This window comes from Rhincodon typus, chromosome 6 (genome assembly GCF_021869965.1).
Source record: "Rhincodon typus isolate 14 chromosome 6, sRhiTyp1.1, whole genome shotgun sequence".
In the NCBI taxonomy this organism is placed as follows: domain Eukaryota; kingdom Metazoa; phylum Chordata; class Chondrichthyes; order Orectolobiformes; family Rhincodontidae; genus Rhincodon; species Rhincodon typus.
In genome coordinates, this window is record NC_063337.1 from 59406840 (window position 1) to 59431504 (window position 24665).

A 24665-nucleotide genomic window follows, 5' to 3' on the forward strand; every position below is an offset into this window, starting at 1 on the left:
CAGGAGTCGTAGGTGGAGGCTCAACAATTATCCCCATTCTCAACAGGGGGCCAGCACATTGGTGCAAAACGCAAAGCTGAAGTATTTGCAGTATCTTCAGTCAGACGTGCCAGTGTATGGTCTATCTCGACTTCCTGCCGAGGATCCCAGCATCTCAGATGTTACTCTTCAACTAATTTGCTTCACTCCACGTGATATCAAGAAACTGCTGAAGACACTGGATATTGCAAAGGGTTAGGACCCTGACAATGTTCCAACAATAGTACTGAAGATTTGTGCACCAGAATTAACCTCACCCCTAGAAAAGGTGTTCTGGTTCAGCTACAAAATTGACATTGATGCAACAATATGGACAATTGTCCAAGTATGTCCTGTGCACAAAAAGCAGTGCAAATCCAACCAAATTAATTACCATGCTATCACTCTTCTGTTTTCAATCAACAAAAAAAGTGATGGAAGTGATCATTGACAGTGCTATCTAGTGGCATGTACAAAGAAATAACCTGCTCAGCAACATTGTTTGGGTTTCAACAGGTGCCTTCTGACCTCATTACAGCCTTGATACAAATATGGACAATAGAACTGGATTCAGAGGTGAGGTGAGAGTGGTATTAAGGCAGGAATTGATTAAGTATGGCATCAAGAAGTCCCAGCAAAACTGGAGTCAATGGGAATCAGGGAAAACCACTCCACTTTATAGACTCAAACCTATCACAAAGGAAGCTGGTTGTCACTGTCAGAGGTCAATAATCTCAGCCCAAGGACATAACTGCAGAAGTTATGAAAAGAGACTAAAACGGTTAGGACTATATTCACTGGTGTTTAGAAGAATGGGGAAGGGGGATCTCATATAAATCTACAAAATTCCAACAGGATTAGACAGGATAAATGCAGGAAGAATGCTTCTACTGATCAGGGAGTCCATACTAGGGGTCACAGACTAACGATACAGGGGAGGCCATTTAGGACTGAGATAAGGAAAAAATTCTTCACCCAGAGAGTGATGACCCAGTGGAATTCTTTGCCACAGAAAACGATTGAGGTCAAAACATTGAATGCTTTCGAGGAGGAGTTAGATATAGTTCTTAGGGGCAAAGAGATCAAAGGGATTGAGGAGAAAGCAGCAGTAGGCTACTATTCAGTTGGATAATCAGCCATGATTATAGTGAATGGCAGAGCAAATTTGAAGGGCTTCCTATTTTCCCCTTCCTGCTCCTATTTTCTATGTTTCTACATTTCTTAGGATAGTACCCTAGCCCATCCATCATAGATTGCATCATCAATGAGGTTCTCCCTAATCATAAAGTCACAAGGGGGTGATGATTCACTTATGATTGCGCAACGTGTAGATCCCAAGATAGTAAAGCAGAAAGTGTTCAAATGTAGCAAAAGACCAGGACAATATGAACTAAATGGCAGGTAACATTTACAGCACAAGAGTGCTAAGTTATGACCGTTAAGAATCTGACCGTTACCCTTTGATGTGCAATGGCATCACCATCACTGAATCTCCCATTATCAAAATAGTGTGAGTTCTGACCGATCAAAAATGGAACCAGACCATTCATGTAAACATAGTGGCTCCAAGAGCAGATCTAAGGCGAGGAAATCAGACTTCTTCAAACTCACCACCTGCTTCTCAAATTCCTGTCCACAATGTGTAGTGATTGTAATGAGGTCAGCCAGCTGGGCATCATAGAATGAGTTCCCTGATTGGACCAGATTAACAGCCACAATCAGGGAGACCTAGCTGACATAAAAGGATGAATGTCATGGATATTGAGCCCCTGAATGCCTAATTCAGTGAGAGGCAGTGTTATTGTCAAAGGCTATGTACCTATAAATAAGGGATGATTGGTGATGGGATGCTGGCCTTTGAAGAGTTATTTTACAATGCATAAGTCAGGAGTGTAATGGAATACTCCTCATTTGCCTCAATAGTGCAACTCCATCAACACAGCCTGACCATCCACAGAAAAACAGCCCACTGACTGGTGTGTCATCCAACACTTTCAACATTAGTTCCCTTCACCACCAACACACAATGACAGTTATGTGTACCAACAGTATTATATACTGCAGTAGCTCTTCAAGGCTTCTTCACTGCACATTCCAAACCCCAACCCCTACTACCTAGATGGACAAGCGAAAGATGCATAGAAACAACATCATCTGCAAGTTCCCCTCCAAACCATACACAATCCTGACTTGGAATTATATTGTCATTCTTTCATTATCTCTCAGTCAAAATCTTGCCTCTCCTTGCTAACAGCATTTTGGGTGTCCTTAGTCCACTTGGATTGCAGCAGTTCAACAGGCAGCTCCATACCAGTGTAATTAGGAACGGGTACTGAATACTAGCTAGGTAATGATGTGTACATCCCATGAATGATTTTATTTTAAATGAAATGAATAATGGATGATCGGGGAAGAGATCATGTACAGAGACTGTTTGATGCCTCACTGGAGTCTTTGTGGAACAGGTGGAAAGAAGGATGGATTTCTTGCATCTGTTGCAGTGCTGGAGAAAATCCTCCAGGCATATATTCAGGGAACTGTGACAATAGATTGCATCAGAAGTCAATATCAGGCATGTAGCTGTATAGACTTGGATTCAATGCAGGATCTCACATGAGTTGTCAAACTTAACAGGGCATCTTCAAATCCTATATTCAATCACCTGCAGTACTAACCTCAGTCACTGGTAAGTTCTGCACCCCCTTTCTCAGTAACCAACAATATCAATCAGGATTTTAAATTAATGAATCATAGGCTTTATCTAAGCCTCATGTACTTAGCTGCAAGTCAAACATCTATTTCTCATAGCTTAGAACACTGGCAGCGATTGAATTACAACAGTCATTTCACCCAAATATATTGCAAGATACTCACTGATGCCTTCATTCTTGCAAGAGAAATTGGCGCACAAAGGAGAGTGCAAGAATTTACATGAGAGTAAGAAATATAACTTAATGTTTTTATTTGTATAAAAGACACAATTTTGCCATTATGGAAAGGAGAATTGTAGGCAGCCCATCTTCCCTCATCATCCAATTGCTCCTATCGGCTTGTCGTGTCTTTTAATGGTCTCTCCTCATGCACTCAGTTGTGTTTAAGGTGAAGGCGATGACCTGTTAAGCCACCGTGTTGGGAATCAACTGGTCTATGAAACTTTAAACTAGTATGGAAAAGCACCCATTCATAAGAAATAAACCTCCATTAACCTGCAAGTTAATGATTCTTTCAAATGGCACTGATGGGAGTGTCCTTCAACCTATGGAACATCTGTGCTATGTACAATTTTAAGAAAAGACATATACTGCAGCAGAGAACTTGAAAATTGAAGTAATGGAGAATCAAATCGATTGAACATTTTGAATCATATCATGATATGCTTGTTTTAAACCTGCTGGCAATCATCAGGTTCATGAACACAGAATCCCCTATAATTATACCTTTTACGCACTTCTGTCAGAAATGAGCGCACATATCTCACTTCAAGCAGCTAGTTTAAGATTTCTTCTGTTATCCGAAAACTGAATACTGAAGCCTTAATTTCAGCCCTTTAGTTTAAATTTGATCCTCATTTTTTACAAACTGGACTCAGAAGATATTCAGGCATATTGGGTGGCTATCTAAAACTGACATTATGCAAATGATAATAAGGGGGTTAATATGTTTAAGAATCCTTTATGGCAAATTATCTCCTATTAAGTTTTTCAGCATTTGCTATGGCTTGAAAGTTATCGCTAGGTATGTTTTTAAATTCAGATATTCATTTTTCACATGGAATCAACAGTGGCATGACTGATTCCTATTGAGCACTTTTTCCTCACCTCCCACTCCCTTCTCGCCTCTTGAAGGAGTTACTCAATAAAAATTACTAAGGATAACTACTTACACACAACCTGGTTGTGTGGTGAACAGCAGGTTGCTTCTGAAGCAATTGGATTCAAGATGGCGCCAACACAGGGCGACTCTTTGCGAGCTCTCTACAGCAGATCTTATTCTCATATCTCTTACAATTGTTTTGCACCTTTAAACCTCAAATATGCCTTGCTATGTTCAATCACCCTATGATCTGTATGTGCTTGCATGTTATGATCTGCCTGTACTGCATACAAAACAGAACTTTTCACTGTACTTAGGTACATGTGACAACAATAAATCAAATAATCAAAGCAGCAAGTGACAATATTGAATGAAATAAGTTGTGGCCTCAATTTTGAGCTAACCTTGTGGCTTCAACTTCTCGCACACGTGTCACATATACCAATGTTGAAGCTTCAAGTCAAACATAGGCAGGGAACCTTCTTACTGATCAACACTTATTATTACCCCTCTCAGGTAATGAATCAGTATTCTTCCATGTTGAAACCAATTAGAAGAAGCACTGAGAGAAACGGAACAGAACGTGCTCTGGATGGGGATCTTCAATGACTGTCGCTATCGACAAGGATGGCTTGGTACCATTACTAATTGAAGTGGCAAAGTCTGAAAAGACATAGCTGTAGATTGGAGCTGCAGCAAGTGGTGGAGGAAACAACAGAAGGGAAAAATCAATTGGCATTGCCCTCACCAATCTACCCATCACAGATGTGTCTATGACATATCAGTAGCAATAACAACCACATAGTCCTTAGGGAGACAAGACCATCATCTCCACGCTGAGGATATCATACGTGTATTGTGTGGTATTGCCATCCTGCTGAGTGGGTTAGATTTTGAACTAGCAACTTAAAACTGGGCACCCATGAGGTGCAAAAGAGCAGGTGGGAGTTTGGGAGATACAAAAAGAGTGAATGGGACATGAGGCTGTGGATGAAGGACCTTCTTAGAGGATTATGTAGGTTTCTATTGGGTTTCACTCATGGGGTGACTGGAGCCAGGAGCCAGTCAGCGCTGCTTTCAGAAAGAAAACCAAGATGTGACATCACAAGGATGCAATAGGTAAGTTTTTGTTTTTCTTTTCTCCTATCTAGATTTTAATCAGGCTAACTAGAATTTTAAATAAAATCAACAAAACTTTGGGACGGTGTGGTTAAAACATTCAGTCTCCAGGACAGAGAGGATAAGGTCGCAAGATTTCATGACGCTATGACTAACACAGTCACATTTTTGGACAGTGTGGTGAAAACACAGTCAGACTGAGGAGCGATAAAATGAAACAGCAAGACTTTAGGATGGTTGGGTTAAAAACGGCAGGATTTCCAGATGGAAGACATGAAGCAGTGAGACCTATCGACAAGGGAGTTAAAACTGCAAGTCTTCAGCACATTGAGGTTAAAACAAACAGTCAGCCGTCAGCCTGGAGATATGAAAATGGTGAAGTCTTCACAAAAGAAGTTAAAAACAATAAGACCTCAGTACAGACAGCTCCAAAAACACTCAAGAAACTTTGCACCATCCAGGACAAAGCAGTGCCCACTTTCAGCACCACATCCACAAGCATCTATTATGTCTACTTCTGATGCTCAGCAACAGCAGTGTGTACTATCTACAGGATGCACTTCAGAAATTCACCAAAAACCCTTAGACAGCACCTTCCAACACACTATCATCTAGAAAGTCAAGGACAACAGATACATGGGAACACCACCACTTACAATTTTTCCTCAAAGCCACTCCCCATCCTGACTTGGAAATATATTACTATTCTTTCTGTTGTTGAGTCAAAATTCTGAAATTCCCTCCCAAATGGCATTGTGGATCTATCTACAGCATATGGACTGCAGCAGGTGAAGAAGGCAGCTCACCACCACTTTCTCAAGGGCAACCGACAACAGGCAATAAATGTTGGCCAGGCCTAACTAGCATTTATTACCTCTTCCTAAATGCACTAGTATGGAGCTGCCTTCTTAAACTGAAGTTCATGTGGTCTAAGAATATTTCAAAGTGCTATTAGCAGGGAGTCACAGGATTTTGACCCAGAGATAGAGAAGGAGTGGCAACATAGTTCCAAGTCAGGATTGTGTTCGGTTTGGAAGGGAACTTGCAGATGGTAGTAGGAGTTGGGGTTCAGAATGTGCAGTGAAGAAGCCTTGCTGAGTTAGTGCAGTGTATAATGTAGTTGGTACACATTGCCACCGTTGCCCACATCTCACAAGTGAATAACAAAAAAACTTGGTCACTTCTGCTCAGTTTAGCTTCTGTCTGGGTCACTCAGGTCCTGACCTCATTACAGGCATGGTTCAACCATGGACAAGAGTGGAACTCAAGAGGTACAATGAAAAGTGACTTTCTTTGATGTGAAAGCGGCATTTGACCAAGTGTGGCATGATGGAAAACTAGTAAAACTAGAGTCGTAGGGAATTGGTGGCAGTGGGGGAGGGGACTTCATTGGCTTTAGTCATGCCTAGCACAGATGAAGATGGTTGAAATTGTTGGAGGTCAGTCATCTCAGTCCTGGGACACCACTGCAGGAATTCTTTAAGATAACATCTTAGGTTTCAACTGCTTCATCAATTAGAGTCATACAGCATGGAAAGAAACCCTTCGGTCCAACCAGTCCATGCCGAACATAATCCCAAAATAAACTAGTCCCATCTGCTACTCTTGGGCCATATCCCTCCAAACCTGTCCTATTCATGTACTTATCCAAATGTCTTTTAAACGTTGTAAGACGTATTCACATCCACCACTTCCTCTGGAAGTTCACTCCACACGTGAACCAACCTCTGTAAAAAAATTTGCTCTTCATGTCTTTTTTAAATCTCTCTCCTCTCACCTTAAAAATGTGCCCCCTAATCTTGAAATTCCCCCTCGTAGGGAAAAGACAACTACCATTAATTTTGTCTATATATCTCATTATTTTACAAACTTCTGTCAGGTTGTCTCTCAAACACCTACATTCCAGTGAAAAAAGTCCCAGCCTATCCAGCCTTTTTTTATAACTCAAACCTTCCATACCTAGCAACATCCAGGTAAATGTCTTCTGAACCCTCTCCAGCTTAATAATACTCTTCCTACAACTGGGCAACCAGAACTGGACACGCTATTCCAGAAGAGGCCTCACCAACGTCCTGTACAACCTCAATATGACTTCCCAACTCCTATACTCAAAGGACTGAGCAACAAAAGTTAGCGTGGTGAACGTCTTTTTAACCACCCTGTCTATATGTGACGCGAACTTCAAAGAGTAATGTACCTGCACCCCTATATTTATTCCAATATAAACAATTGAGCATGTTTGCTGATGTTTGCACAACGTTCAGCACCATTTGCAACTCCTCAGATATGGAGGCCATCTGTGTCCATAAACAGCAAGAACTGGACAACATTCAGAGTTGGGGTCAAAACTGGAAAGTAACATTTGCACAACAGGAGTGCCAGGCAATGATCATTTCAAGAATTTAACTATCTTCTTTTGACATTCAATGATATTAGCATCATTGAACCCCCACTATCAACATTCCTGAGAATTATCATAGGCCAGAAACAGAACCGTACTATTCATAAATACTATGGCAACATAAGTCAGAGGTTGGGAATTCAGCAGTGAGTAACCTGCTTCCTGAGTCCCCAGAGTAAGAAATCATACAACACCAGGTTATAGTCCAACAGGTTTATTCGAAAACACAAGCTTTCAGAATCTCGCTCCTTCTTCAGGTGTTAGTGAGAGAGGTAGAATCAGACACAGAATTTTTCAGTAAAAGATCAAAGGGTCACACCACTGATGAGGATGTATTAAACAAACCTAAGATGCTTTTAAGTCTTTAATCAGTTAGAAGGTTTTAACTGATTAATATGTATATGCAAATCCCCGAATTTCTTTCAAATCACTGCCTTGAGAGAACCCCACAGGTTTTATCAGTGTAAAGTAGAGGTGACATTTTAGTTAAGGCATTTAGGTAAAAACCTTTAGTTCTCTCAGGGCAGTGACTTAAAAAAAATTCAGACATTTACATATACTCATTAATCAATTAAAACCTTCTAACTGATTTAAGATTTAATAGCATCTTAGGTTTATTTAATACATCCTCATCAGTGGTGTGACCCTTTGATCTTTTACTTATAAATTCTATGTCTGATACTACCTCTCTCACTGACACATGAAGGAGGAGCAAGGCTCTGAAAACTTGTGTTTTCAAATAAACCTGTTGGACTATAACCTGGTGTCATGTGGTTTCTGACCTTGTCAACCCCAGTCCAACATCAGCACCTCCACATCATGAGTTCCCAAGACTTTCTATTATTTACAAAAACACTATTAGAGTCTGATGAATACTTTCCACTCACTTGGATGAGCGCAGCTCCATCAACACTTGTAAGATTCTACACTATATACCTTAAAGGAGGCTACTTGATTATACTTTGTCCACCACCTTTAACACTTAGTCTCTGCACCACTAATGCACACTAGCAGCAGTGTGTCTCACCTACAAGATACATTGGAGGAACGCACCAAGGTTCCTTTAACAGCACTTCCAAACCCATGACCTCGACCAGCCAATAGGACAAGGGCCACAAATGCATAGGAACAAGTTCCCCAACAAGCATTCACCATCCTGATTTGAAAATATATCACCATTCCTTCAGTGTTGTTTGGTCAAAATCCTGGAACTTCCTTCCTAAAAGCACTGTGAGTGTACCTACACCACAAAAGAACAAACTCATCAGCATCTTCTCGAGGGTAATGAGGGATGGGCGATAAATGCTAGCCTAGCCAGCAATGCCCACATTCCATGAATGAATAAAAGTAATGTTCAGGCCTTGACAATTCCAGCCCATTTGATTTAATAAATAGTTTTGGAGAAGTTATTGGAAATATAGAGACATTATAATGGGATGTCAAATGATCCGTATGAAGCCAGTCTACAATTATATATACTGGTATACCTTTGAATCAAGAAACAGCCAATTCAGTCCTATAAATCAAACTTAAAACTGTTCTCCTAAAGAAAGGTAGAAATATCTACAAGTTCACATAGGTTAAACAAAATTACAATGTGTAACATAGGCACATCACAGAATAGATAAAGATGCCCAAACATTGCCAATATTGAGAATTTCTGCACCTTGGAGACAATAAGGACTGCAGATGCTGGAAGCCAGAGTCTATAGGTGTGAGGCTGGAAAAGCACAGCAGGTCAAACAACATCTGAGGAGCAGGTATGTCAATTTTTCAGGCCAAAACCCCTCCTGACGAAGGGTTTCAGCCCGAAACGTTGACTTACCTTACCCTCGGATGCTGTCTCCTGCTGTGCTTTTCCAGCCTTACACCTATAGACCTGAGAATTTATGCCTTGGTAATCGATCTACTTCTATCGTACTGCTTGTGACAAGCAACAAACACCAGGCAGACTGCCAAAAAATAAATCATTTTAAGCATCTATGGTGGGGGGACGTCACATGGTATTTGACAATTGAACTCTTACAAGGAGATGGACCTGATTAAGAAGACTAAAGAATAATAGAAGTTGGGACAATCTCCACATTACATTCCCCGAGTTCCCAAATCATAAACTCTCCTGCAGTCCAAGAATAGAATAATCTTAACTTCATTATTTGTTTTCCACTTATTTAGAAATCAATAAAGCAATCTAAATAATTGAAGTAGTGACTCAGATAGTAATCATTCAATGATCCCCAGATTCAAGAAAAGTCTAGGAGAATTGGAAAGTTGGCAAAGTAACACTCATGTTCACAAAGGGGAGGAGACAGGAAAAAATAATCCCTGTAGGCCAGTTAGCTTCACATCTCTTACAATTATAGAACATTTAAAAATACATAATATAATCAAGCAGAGTGAGCATGGCTTCATGAAAGTGAAATTATGCCAGGTAAATTTATTATAATTCTTTGAGCTACCAAGCAGGAGAGACAAAAGAGAACCAGAAATTGCAATATATTCAAATTTCTAAAAGGTGTTTGATAAGGTACTGCACATAAGGCAAGAGCCCATGATGTTATGGTAGCACATTAGCAAGGATAGAAGATTAGCTAACGAATAGAAGATAGAGAGTTGAAATAAAGGGGACGTTTTCAGGAATGGTAACCTCTAGCTAGTGGCCTGCCATAGTGTGGGGAATACAATTATTTTCAATATGTATATTAATGATTTGGATGAGAATGTATTATAGCCAAATTTGTAGATGACACAAAATAGGCGGAAACTGGCGAGGAAGACACAAAAGTCTGCAGAGAGATATAGATATGTTATGTCAGTGGGCAAAATACCTGGATGGAATATAATATTGGAATATGAGTGGTTACACAGTTTGATGGGAGAATAGAAGAGCTGAATATTATTTAAACAGAGAGAAACTGCAAGATGCAGCACAAAGGAATTTGGGAGTCTTTATGCATGAATCACAAAAATCTAACACACAAGTTCATCAAGTAATAGGGAAAGACTGTTGGCCTTAATTTCAAATAGAAAGGAATGTATAAATAGGGAAAGCTTGTGAAAAATATATTCAGAACTAGTTATACCACATCTAGAATACTGTGAACAGTTTTGGTTTCCTTATCTAAGGAAAGATATAGAGGCATTGGAGACAGTCCAGAGAAGTTTCATATGTTGAATCTGGGTAGGAAGGGACTTCCTTATGACAAGGAGAGTTTGAGTAGGTTAGACCTGTATTTATTGTTATTTAGTAGAATGATAGGAGGCATTATTGAAACACATACAATTCTTAGGGAGTTTGACAGATAAATATGGTGAGGTTATTTACCCTTGGGGCAATCTAGAACCAGACAGCATAATCTCAGAGCATGCAGTTCTCTATTTAAGACAGAGATGAGGAGGAATTTCTTCTCTCAGAGGACAGTGAATCTGTGGAATTCTTTAGTGCAGAGGGCTGTGAAGGCTAAATCTTTAAGTACATTTTTAAAACTAGATAGACCGATTTTTACACAGTAAGGGTATCAAGGATTATGGGAGAAAGCAGGAAACAGAGTTGAGGATTACTAGACCAGCCATGATCCCATTGGATGATGGAGCAAACCTGATGGGCTGAATAGCCTACTTTTGTTCCAACGTCTTTTAATCTAATTTTCAGCTAGGGCAAGTGGGCAGGGGACATCCCCTATGGGACAATCTTGGAACAAAGGGCATAATCTCAGTGTAAGGAGTCGCCCAAGACAAAGATGAGGTGGATTTTTTTTCTCTGAAAGGGTGGTGAATCTATAGAATTGTTTACCACAGACAGCTGTGGAGGCTGGGGTGGACAAATTTAAAATCATTAAGGGAATCAAGGGCAATGGGAGTAAGGAGGAAAGTGGAGTTGAAGATTATCAGACATGATCTCTTTGAATGGAAAAGCATATTCAATGGGGTGAATGCCCCATGTCTTACAGTCACAAAAGGAGGCAAGGGTCACTGATAACTCTGAATTTTATCAAGGCATAGGTCTTGAAATGTATCACATCAATGCATTGCCAGCCTCATGAGAACATTTGGGTATGTATTTAGTAATGAATACATTGGAGTTCCTATCATCATATTCCAGACGTCTCCACAACACTAAAAAATGTGGCTGTGAATATGGAGGGGATTATCAGCTTAATTACTGGAGATGTTTTTTTAACACAGTGTAAATAAATATTGGTTTTTCATCAATCTGCTACTTTGAGGGGGTCAGAAGTAAACAGACTTTGGATCCATATTTCTTAATTTTATGTTTAAACTGAATAAAGTTATTTTTTAGTTGTTTCTCATGGACTCTTAGTACTTGTCACTGCAAAACTAAAATCCTCACAAAAAGTTAATTAAAGGACATTCACCAAGAATATGTCTGGAATCCACAAAAAAATCCTTGAATAACCTATCATACATTCATCAAGAATCAATATGACAGTCAGTTGCAAGACACATTTCTACCAAATAGATCAGTTCTTGTTTATCAAATTCAAACAATCTTAAAAGTGATTGAAATTATTTGACTGGCTCTACTAACAGCATGAACTGGCTGAGTGCTGAGTGTTTTAAACTGTTAATATAATCCTTCATTTCCTATCCACTCCAGCAGCATAGCAGTGATTCATTAAAAAAATCATTTGTCTAGTCAGAAAACTGTACTTGCTCTTAAAAGAACTTGACGACTTAATAATACACATTGGCATGATAGTTACACTTTTTTTCAGCTAAACATTATTTTGTTAAAATTCACTCAGCCCTATTTAATGATCAATGAGCACAGGCTGATGTACTAATTGCTGAGGAAGCTATGCCTCAAAGCTAACAGAATAGAGATGTAGGAAAACCACCACTTAGTCCACTTAGAATGGAACTGTGAATACTTTCCACTGTGTTCTCGATCACAGTTATGTATTAGACAGGGTAGCTGTCAACTCAAGTCAAGTAACCACATGTAGAAAGACAGTGGAGGAATGCAATATGGGAAATAAAACAGCATTCTGACATGATTCATTATGCATTGCTGATAATTAGGCTGACAGTCTTAAGAACGAACAATTAAAGCTGCATGGCTTCTCCAAATGGAAATTTTGTAAAGCTCGCCTGAGTAGTGTATCATGAAGTTTTGGTTTATAAATGGCACGCAGAGCCAAATGTTTACTAGAATGGATTTGGACATGATTGGAAAATCTGCCCAGTTGATTCAGTTCAAAAACAGATGATCAATTATGCCAACAAAAACAGAAGTTGCTGGAGAAGCTCAGCAGGTCTGGCAGCATCTGTGAAGAAAAAATCAGAGTTAACATTTCGGGTCCGGTGACCCTTCCTCAGAACAGAACTGCATCTGCAGTTCTTTCGGTTTTAGAACATAGAACATTACAGCGCAGTACAGGCCCTTCGGCCCTCGATGCTGCGCCGACCTGTGAAACCAATCTGAAGCCCATCTAACCTAAACTATTCCACTATCATCCATATGTTTATCCAATGACCATTTAAATGCCCTTAAAGTGGGCGAGTCTACTAATTTTGCAGGCAGGGCATTCCACGCCCTTACTACTCTCTGAGTAAAGAACCTACCTCTGACATCTGTCCTATATCTATCACCCCTCAATTTAAAGCTATGTCCCCTCGTGCTAGCCATCACCATCCGAGGAAAAAGGCTCCCACTGTCCACCCTATCTAATCCTCTGATCATCTTGTATGTCTCTATCAAGTCACCTCTTAACCTTCTTCTCTCTAACGAAAACAGCCTCAAGACCCTCAGCCTTTCCTCATAAGACCTTCCCTCCATACCAGGCAACTTCCTGGTAAATCTCCTCTGCACCCTTTCCAATGCTTCCACATCCTTCCTATAATGCGGTGACCAGAACTGTACGCAATACTCCAAGTGCGGCTGCACCAGAGTTTTGTACAGCTGCAACATGACCTCATGGCTCCGAAACTCAATCCCTCTACCAATAAAACCTAACATACTGTACGCCTTCTTAACAACGCTATCAACCTGGGTGGCAACTTTCAGTGATCTATGCACATGGACACCGAGATCTTTCTGCTCATCCACACTACCAAGAATCTTACCATTAGCCCAGTACTCTGTATTCCTGTTACTCCTTCCAAAGTGAATCACCTCACACTTTTCCGCATTAAACTCCATTTGCCACCTCTCAGCCCAGCTCTGCAGCTTATCTATGTCCCTCTGTAACCTGCAACATCCTTCCGCACTATCCACAACTCCACCAACTTTGGTGTCATCCGCAAATTTACTAACCCATCCTTCTACGCCCTCATCCAGGTCATTTATAAAAATGACAAACAGCAGTGGTCCCAAAACAGACCCTTGAGGTACACCACTAGTAACTGAACTCCGGGATGAACATTTCCCATCAACCACCACCCTCTGTCTTCTTACAGCTAGCCAATTTCTGATCCAAACCGCTAAATCACCCTCAATCCCATGCCTCCGTATTTTCTGCAATAGCCTACCATGGGGAACCTTATCAAACGCTTTACTGAAATCCAAATACACCACATCAACCGCTTTACCCTCATCCACCTGTTTGGTCACCTTCTCAAAGAACTCAATAAGGTTTGTGAGGCACGACCTACCCTTCACAAAACCGTGTTGACTATCCCTAATCAAATTATTCCTTTCTAGATGATTATAAATCCTATCTCTTATAATCCTTTCCAACACTTTACCCACAACCGAAGCAAGGCTCACTGGTCTATAATTACCAGGGTTGTCTCTACTCCCCTTCTTGAACAAGGGGACAACGTTTGCTAGTCTCCAGTCTTCTGGCACTATTCCTGAAGACAATGATGACATAAAGATCAAAGCCAAAGGCTCTGCAATCTCCTCTCTAGCTTCCCAGAGAATCCTAGGATAAATCCCATCCGGCCCAGGGGACTTATCTATTTTCACACCTTCCAGAATTGCTAACACCTCCTCCTTATGAACCTCAATCCCGTCTAGTCTAATAGACTGTATCTCAGTATTCTCCTCGACTACATTGTCTTTTTCCTGTGTGAATACTGACGAAAAATATTCATTTAGCATCTCTCCCATCTCTTCGGACTCCACACACAACTTCCCACTACTGTCCTTGACTGGCCCTAATCTGACTCGAGTCATTCTTTTATTCCTGACATACCTATAGAAAGCTTTAGGGTTTTCCTTGATCCTACCTGCTAAAGACTTCTCATGTCCCCTCCTGGCTCTTCTTAGCTCTCTCTTTAGGTCCTTCCTGGCTAACTTGTAACTCTCAAGCGCCCTAACTGAGCCTTCACGCCTCATCTCTACATAAGCCTCCTTCTTCCTCTTGACAAGAGATTCAACTTCTTTAGTAAACCATGGTTCCCTCGCTCGACCACTTCCTCCCTGCCTGACAGGTACATACTTCTCAAGGACACGCAGTAGCTGTTCCTTGAACAAGCTCCACATTTCAATTGTGCCCAGCCCCTGCAGTTTCCTTCTCCATCCTATGCATCCTAAATCTTGCCTCATCGCCTCATAGTTGCCTTTCCCCCAGCTATAACTCTTGCCCTGCGGTATATACCGAGCCCTTTCCATCGCTAAAGTAAACATAACCGAATTGTGGTCACTATCACCAAAGTGCTCACCTACCTCCAAATCTAACACCTGGCCTGGTTCATTACCCAGTACCAAATCCAATGTGGCCTCGCCTCTTGTTGGCCTATCTACATACTGTGTCAGGAAACCCTCCTGCACACATTGGACAAAAACTGACCCATCTGAAGTACTCGAACTATAGCGTTTCCAGTCAATATTTGGAAAGTTAAAGTCCTCCATAACAACTACCCTGTTACTTTTGCTCCGATCCAGAATCATCTTTGCAATCTTTTCGTCTACATCTCTGGAACTTTTCGGAGGCCTATAGAAAACTCCCAACAGGGTGACCTCTCCTTTCCTGGTTCTAACCTCAGCCCATACTACCTCAGTAGATGAGTTGTCATCAAATGTCCTTTCTGCCACTGTAATACTGTCCTTGACTAACAATGCCACACCTCCCCCTGTTTTACCACCTTCCCTGATCTTACTGAAACATCTAAACCCTGGAACCTGCAACAACCATTCCTGTCCCTGCTCTATCCATGTCTCCGAAATGGCCACAACATCGAAGTCCCAGGTACCAACCCATGCTGCAAGTTCACCCACCTTATTCCGGATGCTCCTGGCATTGAAGTAGACACACTTCAAACCACCTTCCTGCCTGCCGGTACACTCCTGCGACCTTGAAACCTTATTTATGACCTCACTACTCTCAACCTCCTGTACACTGGAGCTACAATTCAGGTTCCCATCCCCCTGTTGAATTAGTTGAAACCCTCCCGAAGAGCATTAGCAAATTTCCCCCCCAGGATATTGGTACCCCTCTGGTTCAGGTGTAGACCATCCCGTTTGTAGAGGTCCCACCTACCCCAGAATGAGCCCCAATTATCCAGGTATCTGAATCCCTCCCTCCTGCACCATCCCTGTAGCCACGTGTTCAACTGCTCTCTCTCCCTATTCCTCGCCTCGCTAGCACGTGGCATGGGTAACAAACCAGAGATAACAACTCTGTTTGTTCTAGCTCTAAGCTTCCACCCTAGCTCCTTGAATTTCTGCCTTACGTCCCCATCCCTTTTCCTACCTATGTCGTTGGTGCCTATGTGGACCACGACTTGGGGCTGCTCCCCCTCCCCCTTAAGGATCCCGAAAACACGATCCGAGACATCACGGACCCTGGCACCTGGGAGGCAACACACCAACCGCGAGTCTCTCTCGTTCCCACAGAATCTCCTATCTGTCCCCCTAACTATGGAGTCCCCAGTGACTAATGCTCTCCTCCTCTCCCCACTTCCCTTCTGAGCAACAGGGACTGATTCTGGGCCAGAGACCTGTACCCCATGACTTACCCCTGGTAAGTCATCCCCCCCCAACAGTATCCAAAACGGTACACTTGTTTTTGAGGGGAATGGCCACAGGGGATCCCTGCACTGTCTGCCTGTTCCCTTTCCGTCCCCTGACTGTAACCCATCTACTTTTTTCCTGTACCTGAGGTGTGACTACCTCCCCGTAACTCCTCTCAATTACCCCCTCAGCCTCCCGAATGATCCGAAGTTCATCCAGATCCAGCTCCAGTTCCCTAACACGGTTTCCGAGGAACTGGAGTTGGGTGCACTTCCCGCAGATGAAGTCAGTGGGGACACTAGTGGTGACCCTTACCTCCCACATTCTACAGGAGGAGCATACAACTGCCCTAACATCCATTCCCACTGTTCTGAATTCCCAAACAGACAAATTAAAAAAAAAAAAAAAATACTAGTAGCCTTACCAAGTCAGCGCTCAGAACCTTTTTTTTTGGTTAGAGGAGGAGGATGGGTGGGAGACACTACCTAGGTAGTGTTTCGGGTAAAGCAACCGCCCAAATATATTACCTCAGTTAGTCCAAAAATGGAGTTTTGATCGATTATGCCAGTTCTTTTACATATAGTCAGTTCTAGGATTGGAATTAGTACCGAAGTCAGATATACGTGTCATTTTGGAAATAACTATTTTAAAGTAGGCCTTAAAGACATTAGTTTGTCATTTGTACAACTTTTAGGAAATTATACTACTCAGTTAGTTACTTATCAATATAATCTGAATTCCACTTGCTTTTTCAACACCCCTCATTGGCTGATGACCTGGGCATAGGGCTGTGGTCACTGAATTCTCTCTCTCACTGTCTTCTCTCCTTCTTCCCTTATCCCATCCCTCTGCCTTGGTCAAATCATACTACACTCTCTAACCTTCTTGCATGACTACTGTCTTTGATATTAATTCAGGGACTGTAAGATATCAACTAATATTAAGGAGGTATAAGTATCATATTAACAATGATTACAATTTAGATAACATTCATTATTGTGAAGGACAGCATGATCCACTTGACTTACTTTGGGTAATTTCTCTGCTGTAGTATGGGCAGGATTTCTGCATCCAAATTTGGTTCAAGTAGCAGCAGTTCCCTAAATCTTTCTGCAAGAGATTACAAAGATTAAGAAAAAGGTTACAGAAATGCTCTGTTATACCTTAGTATATATTTACTTTTCAGTCATGAACCTGTGTATTAAAATTCAATGCACATCAACGATGACATCAGCATATAGGTCTCTGCAAAACATAGCATGATATCCCATTTCTCTGAGTGAATTTAAGTAAAAAATACTGATGATATATAGCCAGTTCTTGGGAAAAAGGCAAAAAAAATCTAGAATTTATCTTTCAATATATGTGAGTGTTCATTACAGCACATTTGGTATGAAATAGGCAACATGATGTGCGGAGTGAAGATAGTAAGAGCTGAAGTTCAAGACGTGTGATAAACTAGCAGAGAAAACTTCCTATATAATCTGGCCATCAAAGAACATTGTGCTCCACAAAGACTAACCAACTTCATATTTTACAATACTGATAGAGATAGTGCCATAAATTTGGGCTATATTTTCATGTCCTGATTAGACAGGTACAGAGGTGGAATGGTTGAAAAAAAATGGTTCGCAAGGATGATAGCTGAAAGCCCACTTCAGTTTATAATCTTTTTAAATGAACAACGATGGTTTTGAACAGCCTCTGGGGGGACACTGTAACAGAAAGTCAAGAGTCAATGGAAATTTACCAATTAAATTAAAATACAGTACCATTGTCAGGCATGATGATGTACCCCAGACCCAAAGTCCCTGAAGGTCTCTACTGTTCTAGTGGACTCCTCATGCTCCCTTTCCATGGACACTCAAGCAAGGCCATAACCACCAAAGGGGCACAGGCAGTCAGGTGTTACGATCCCTTTCATTGCCCATTTGTTGGACTTGTTGATGGCTACTTTGACCAGCTCAGGAGTGGGCCCATGGGCTCAGGAGTGAGCCCATCCTTCCTATGCATGGGATATCCATTGATCAGGAGAATGGAGCTCTAGTGTCACCAAAAATTTAAAAACAACCCTTTTGAAAAAAAAATTAAGTGGGCATTGCAAATGAAAATATTCAAAGTAAATGTGAAGGACTGTTTTGACAAGGCCACATCAAACTACAAGTGGCCTGGCACGCTGTTTCTGTTTCTCGATATTTTTCAATCAACCTGTTCAGAGATGTTATTGCAAACCTTTGGAGTGGGTGGAACTTGGGCCTGGGCCTCCTGACGCAAAGGCAGAGACAATACCAGCATACACAAGAACACTCTCTACCTGTGTTTCTACCTGGTGGCAAAGTGTGAGTGCTTCAGAATAGGCCTGTTCTTATCAAAGAGGTACTCAGTAAGAGGAAATTCTCAGTTAACGCTTTTTAATTTTTTTTTAAGTGAGATGGCTGGACTTTAGCTGTTGTCAGGAATCAGAGCAGCTCAATAAAGGCAGAACAGGGTCAGCATTATCTTTACATGAGGGTTGTTGAAGTGGCATTGAAGAGGTTGAGCACAGCAGAGGAATGTTGGACAATCACAAAATAAATGACTGATTTTAAAGAACCTATCATCAGCCTACCCTGTCCCAGGATTCAAGCCTTCCACTGCCCTCTGAACTACAGAAAATTTAAATTTCATGAACTCTTGACCTAAAACATTAATATGCAATGGCTGCAGAAACAAATCACGGTGTGGCCTGCTTTTGACTAACTGATGCAAATGCAAGCTCATTGGATAGTGGACCCATCTTTTAGCAAATTGTCGACTTAAGTCAAAATAGCAGCTGCATCCTGTTTTGTGTTGGTGAGAATTGGATTCGTGATCAGATCGAACATAACACCCGATATCTGTGCCCAATGGGAAAATAACACTTAAAATTTCTAGAAAATCTTTAATTAAACTCTTCATTTAAAGCTTCTTCCAAAACTGAAAATAATAGGAAATCATGGGAAATATAGATTTGATTCACACAAAAATTTCTTCTGAAGCAAAGAAACAACAAATATTGCTTGTTTAATGATGGTAGAGCAAGACTGGACTCTGCTACCAATTGAGATAACAAGGTGTAGAGCTGGATGAACACAGCAGGCCAAGCAGCATCAGAGGAGCAGGAAAGCTGACGTTTCGGGCCTAGACCCTTCTTCAGAAATGGCTGCTTGGCCTGCTGTGTTCATCCAGCTCTACACCTTGTTATCTCAGATTCTCCAGCATCTGCAGTTCCTACTATCTCTCTACTACCAATTAGCAGGAGGACTACTCCTAGCCTACATTCCTGATTTAAACATGGAAACTCAAGGCAAACTGGTTAAATTCATATATGATAATTGAAACAGTGGTTTAGAAGTGGTTAAGATTCTTCAAAGGGAATCAAATAAAAATTTGTAAATGGAAGAACAATGAGATACTAAAATCATGTGAACAATTATTCAAAGTAAGAAATATTAGTGCCAGGCATAAACTGTTGGTGATGTATTGATATGTCACTTTTCACTATTCTCAGGTGCTTTATCCTCTGAATTCTCTGTGCCAACACTCAGAACTCTTCAATTTTCCTACTGTTTTGCTGCCATCACAGGCTTGAATACCCTGGCAGGTAAGTCTGTAGTTTTAACTCTGTGTCTCTCTTGGTATCCTTCCAATATCTCAGTCACTCAATGTGGCTCATTAGGAGAAAAACTCTAACTTCCCTAAACCCCTCTCTGTTGAGTTCCCTGATTGGAGCTGTTAATTTGGTCCAATCAGTGAGCTATGACTGACAGATATAAACAGAAATGTCAGAGGTTCTGCTCACTCTGAGAGCTGGCTCTGAGGAAACTGAATCAGTGTAAACAAAGGGTGACTTGGTGACGGAATACCGACCTCTGTGGAGTTATTCCATGATAAACATTTTCTCACAAAGATTTTTTCACTGCTCTTCTCCTTTAATGTTTGCATCCAGTGACTTCTTACCCTTAGTGACTTCAAACTCCATCTTATACAATCATGCTCTCTCTCCTGAATTCACTGACCCCTTAATTTCTCTCAACATATAAACTCCCAATTATATTCATGGTTACCCCTTTTGATCTTGCCATCTCTACCACCCAAATCTGCATTATTCACTCCAATGCTGCAACAGTTTTCAAATGTATGTTGACAACACCCAGCTCAATCTCACTACTACCTTTCTCTCCTCCTCAATTGTTGATGAGCTATTTCACTGCTTATCCAGTAGTGGATGAGCAACAGCACAGTCAACACAGGCAACCCTGCAAAGTTCTCACCACATTCTAGGGCTTGTCTGCCAAAACTGCAAGAGCAGTCCTATAGTGGACTAAGCCTGACATAGTTATATACACTAAATCACACCATACAGTCAATATCCCAGATCCCTCCATCATAATACCTGGGTATATATTGTCTCATCAACAGGTCAGAGCCACTTGACGAGGCATCACAGCAGTATTCAGTTAGGAGGACCTAGCTTGGGCCTTCAAAATTCAGTGTCAAGGGCTTCATGCAGGACTCTGAAGTCCAGAAAATCTTGCAGCATGTGCAAAGATATTTCATGGAGTCATAAAGTCTTACCGTATTGAAAGAGATCCTTCAGTCCATTGTGTCTATGCAAGTCATCAAGCACCGATCTAGTCTAATTCCCTTTGGCAGCACCTAGCCCACAGCCTTGTATATTATGCTTTTTCAAAGTGTTCATATAAATACTTCCACCCTTCCAGACCATGAGTTCCAGATACCCATCAGGCAAGTAGAACAAATTTGCCTTAAATCCCCTCTAAATCTTTTTTGAATCTTGGAGTGACATTAGCCACCCTCCAATCTGCAGGGACTGTTCTAAAGTCTATAGAATCCTGGGAGATGACCACCAATGCATCCATTATTTCCAGAGCTAATTCCTTAAGTACTATGGGATGTTGATTATAAGGCCCTGGAGATTTATCAGCCTTCAATCCCAACAATTTTCCCAGCACCATTTCTCTACTAATATTGATCTCCCTCAGCTTTTCCCTGTCACTAAATCTTACATCCTCTAACAATTCTGGTATCTGATTTGTGTCCTCTTTTGTGAAGATAGAACCAAAGTTCCTCAGCCATTTCTTTGTCCTCTATTATACATTTCCCCATTTTTGTCTGTAGGGGACCTACATTTGTCTTTACCAATCTCTTTCTCTTCACGTACCTATAGAAACTCTTAGCGTCAGTCTTTACGTTCCCTGCAAGCTTACTTTGGTACTCTGTTTTCCCCTTCCTAATCAATCCTTTGGTCCTTCTTTGCTAAATTCTAAACTGCTCCCAATCTTCAAATTTATTATTTTTATTGGCTAATCTGTATGCTTCTTCCTTCTTTAGGATATTATCTCTTACTTCCTTTGTAAGCCATGGATTGGCCCTCCTACTCATTTTGCTTTTGCGACAGACAGGAGTAAACTGTTGTTGCAGTTTCCCCATTTGTTCCTTGAATGTTTGCTTTTGCCTATCCACTGTCATCATCCCTTTAAGTAACTCTTCCCAATCTATCAAGGCCAACTCACGCCTCATATCCTTGTAGTTTCCTTTATTAAAATTCAGCACCCTAGCCTCCAAATCAACAACTTCATTGTCCAGCTTGATAAAAAATCTATCATGTTATGGTCGCTCTTCCCCAAGGTGTCTCACACAGTTAGATTGGCAATGGTTCCTTTCTCATTACACAGCACCCAGTCTAAGAAGACCTGCTCTCTAGATGGTTCCTCCACATATTGGTCAAGAAAACCATCTCATATATGCTCCAAGAATTCCTCCTCTATGGCATTGTGGCTAATTTGATTTGCCCAACCTATGTGCAGATTAAAATCACTCATGATCATTGCTTTTCCCTTATCACCTGCATCTCTAATTTCCTGTTTAATGCCATTCTTGACATCACCGCTGCAGTTTGGGGGTCTATATATGACACCTACTAATGTTTTTTGCCCCTTGGTATTTCTCAACTCTACCCATACAGACTCCACATTGTCAGAGCTCATATGCTTTCTCACTGAAGTGTTAATTTGCTCTTTAACGAGCAAATGCCGCTTTGCCACCTTTTCCTTTTATGCCTGTCTTCCTAAATACGGAATACCCTGAGACATTCAGTTCCCATCCTTGTTCACCCTGCAGCCATGTCTCCGTAATCCCAATTATATCTTACATGTTTACATTTTTCTGAGCAATTTGTTCATTCACTTTATTGAAGATGCTCCATGCATTAAGGCACAAAGCCTTTAAGCTTGTCCTTTTAACAGTGTTTATCTCCTCCTTATTTTTCTCAATAGCTCTGTTTGAATCTTGTCCTTGGTTTCTGAGCCGATCAGTAGAGAGAAACATGGAATTATAGACCAGTGAGCCTAACATCGGTAGTGGGGAAGATTCTTGAATCTATTGTCAAGGATTTTATAGCAGAACATTTAGAAAGCAGTGGTAGGATCAGACAGAGTCAGCATGGATTTATGAAGGAGAAATTGACAAGGGGGAACCAGTCGATGTAATATATTTGGACTTTCAGAAAGCGTTTGACAAAGTCCCGCTTAAGAGATTAATGTACAAGGTTAAAACACATGGGACCGGGAGAGGTGTATTGAGATGGATAGGTTGTTGCACTTGTACTGGGCCTTGGTGAGACCACATCTGGAACACTGTGTGCAGTTTTGGTCTCCTTTTCTGAGAAAGGATGCTCTTGCTCTCAAAGGAGTGCAGCGAAGGTTTACCAGGCTGATTCCAGGGATAGCAGGTCTGACATATGAGGAGAGGTTGACTAGGTTGGGATTGTTTTCACCAGAGTTCAGACGAATGAGGGAGGATCTCATAGAAACATATAAAATTCAAATGGACTATACAGGGTAGATGCAGGGAGGATGTTCCCGATGGTGGGTGTATCTACAACCAGGGGTCACAGTATGAGGATTTGGGGTAGACAATTTAGGATGGAGATGAGGAGACATTTCTTCACTCAAAGAGTGGTGAGCCTGTGGAATTCATAACCACAGGAAGTAGTTGATGCCAAAATATTGAATGTATTCAAGAGGTGACTAGATATAGCACTGGGGCGAATGGGATCAAAGATTATGGGGAAAAAGCAGGATTAGGCTATGGAGTTGGACAATCAGTCATGATAGTGAAGAATGGCAGAAGAGGCTCAAAGGGTCAAATGGCCTCCTCCTGCTTCTATCTTCTACGTTTCTGCCTCCGTCCCTGATAACTGACCCCTCCACTAAAGGTGAAAGGTTTATTCCTATATTCCTTAATTATGCCCCTTATAATTTTATATATCTCTCAGAATCCCCTTAGCCTTCTTTTCACCAAGGAAAACAACTCTAACCTATCTAGTATCTCTTCATAACAGAAACGCTCCAGCCAAACAACTTTCTGCTGAATCTCCTCTGCACCCTTTCCAGTGCAATTAGCATGAGGACCTGATGTGCACACAGTACTCCAGCTGTGGCCTAACTAACATCCTACTTAACACCAGAAAATTCCAGCTCTTATATTCAAAGCTTCAACTAACATAGGAAGGTATTTTGTATGCCTTTTTAATCACTCTATCAACCTGTCCTGTTGCCTTCAAGAATCTATGTTTGCATGCCGAGACCAAAGTCCTACTGTGCTTAATGCTTACCCAGGGTCTTTCCATTCATCACGCATTCCCTTGCCTTGCCAGTCCTCCAAAAATGCATCATTTCACATCCTTCAGGAATAAACTCCATTTGCCACTGTTCTTCCCATTTATTTGTTTATATCTAAAATCTGAAGCTTTCCTTCTTGCTATTTATCATATCCCAAATTTTGCATCATCTGCAAATATACTGATAAAACCTCTTATCTTTGCCTCCAAGTCCTTAATGGACACAACAAATAGTAAGGGATAGGACCAAACCCTATGCTACACCATTGGACACAAACTTCCAGTCACAAAAACAAGGTCTCCATCAGCTGGTGTCATAGCTACTACAAATGAAGATGGTTACAGCTGTTGAAGGTCAATGATCTTAGTCCCAGGCCCATGCTGCAGGGTCTCCTGTGGGTAGTGTCCCGAGCCATGACCTTCAGCTGCTTCATCAAAGTCACAGGTGGGCATGTCCTCTGATGATTGTATAACAATCATTTACATTCACAGCTCCTCAGACAAGGAAGCAGTTCAAAGTCTACATGCAGGAAGACCTAGACAACCTTTAGTCTGACAAGTGAGATTCATGCTGTGCAAATGCTAAGCACTCTCCAATAAAAAAAGCATCTAACAATGATGGTTTCACTATCAATGAATCTCCCACTGTTGATTATCCACTCATGATGAATTGGCGATGTCACTGGACTAGTAATTCTGAGGGACACACTAATACCATGGGGGCATGGATT

General features: G+C 41.2%; 1 protein-coding gene across 5 annotated transcripts in view; it reads right to left on the reverse strand.

Moving 5' to 3' along the window:
* The window catches only part of LOC109915161 (NADPH oxidase 4), a 177469-nt gene that overhangs the window by 22899 nt on the left and 129905 nt on the right, over window positions 1–24665 (reverse strand). For all 5 annotated transcript variants that reach the window (XM_048598336.1, XM_048598335.1, XM_048598334.1 and 2 more), the window contains one exon: window positions 17300–17381. In XM_048598336.1, coding sequence (XP_048454293.1) covers window positions 17300–17381 — 82 coding nt within the window. The remainder of the gene's footprint in view (window positions 1–17299; window positions 17382–24665) is intronic.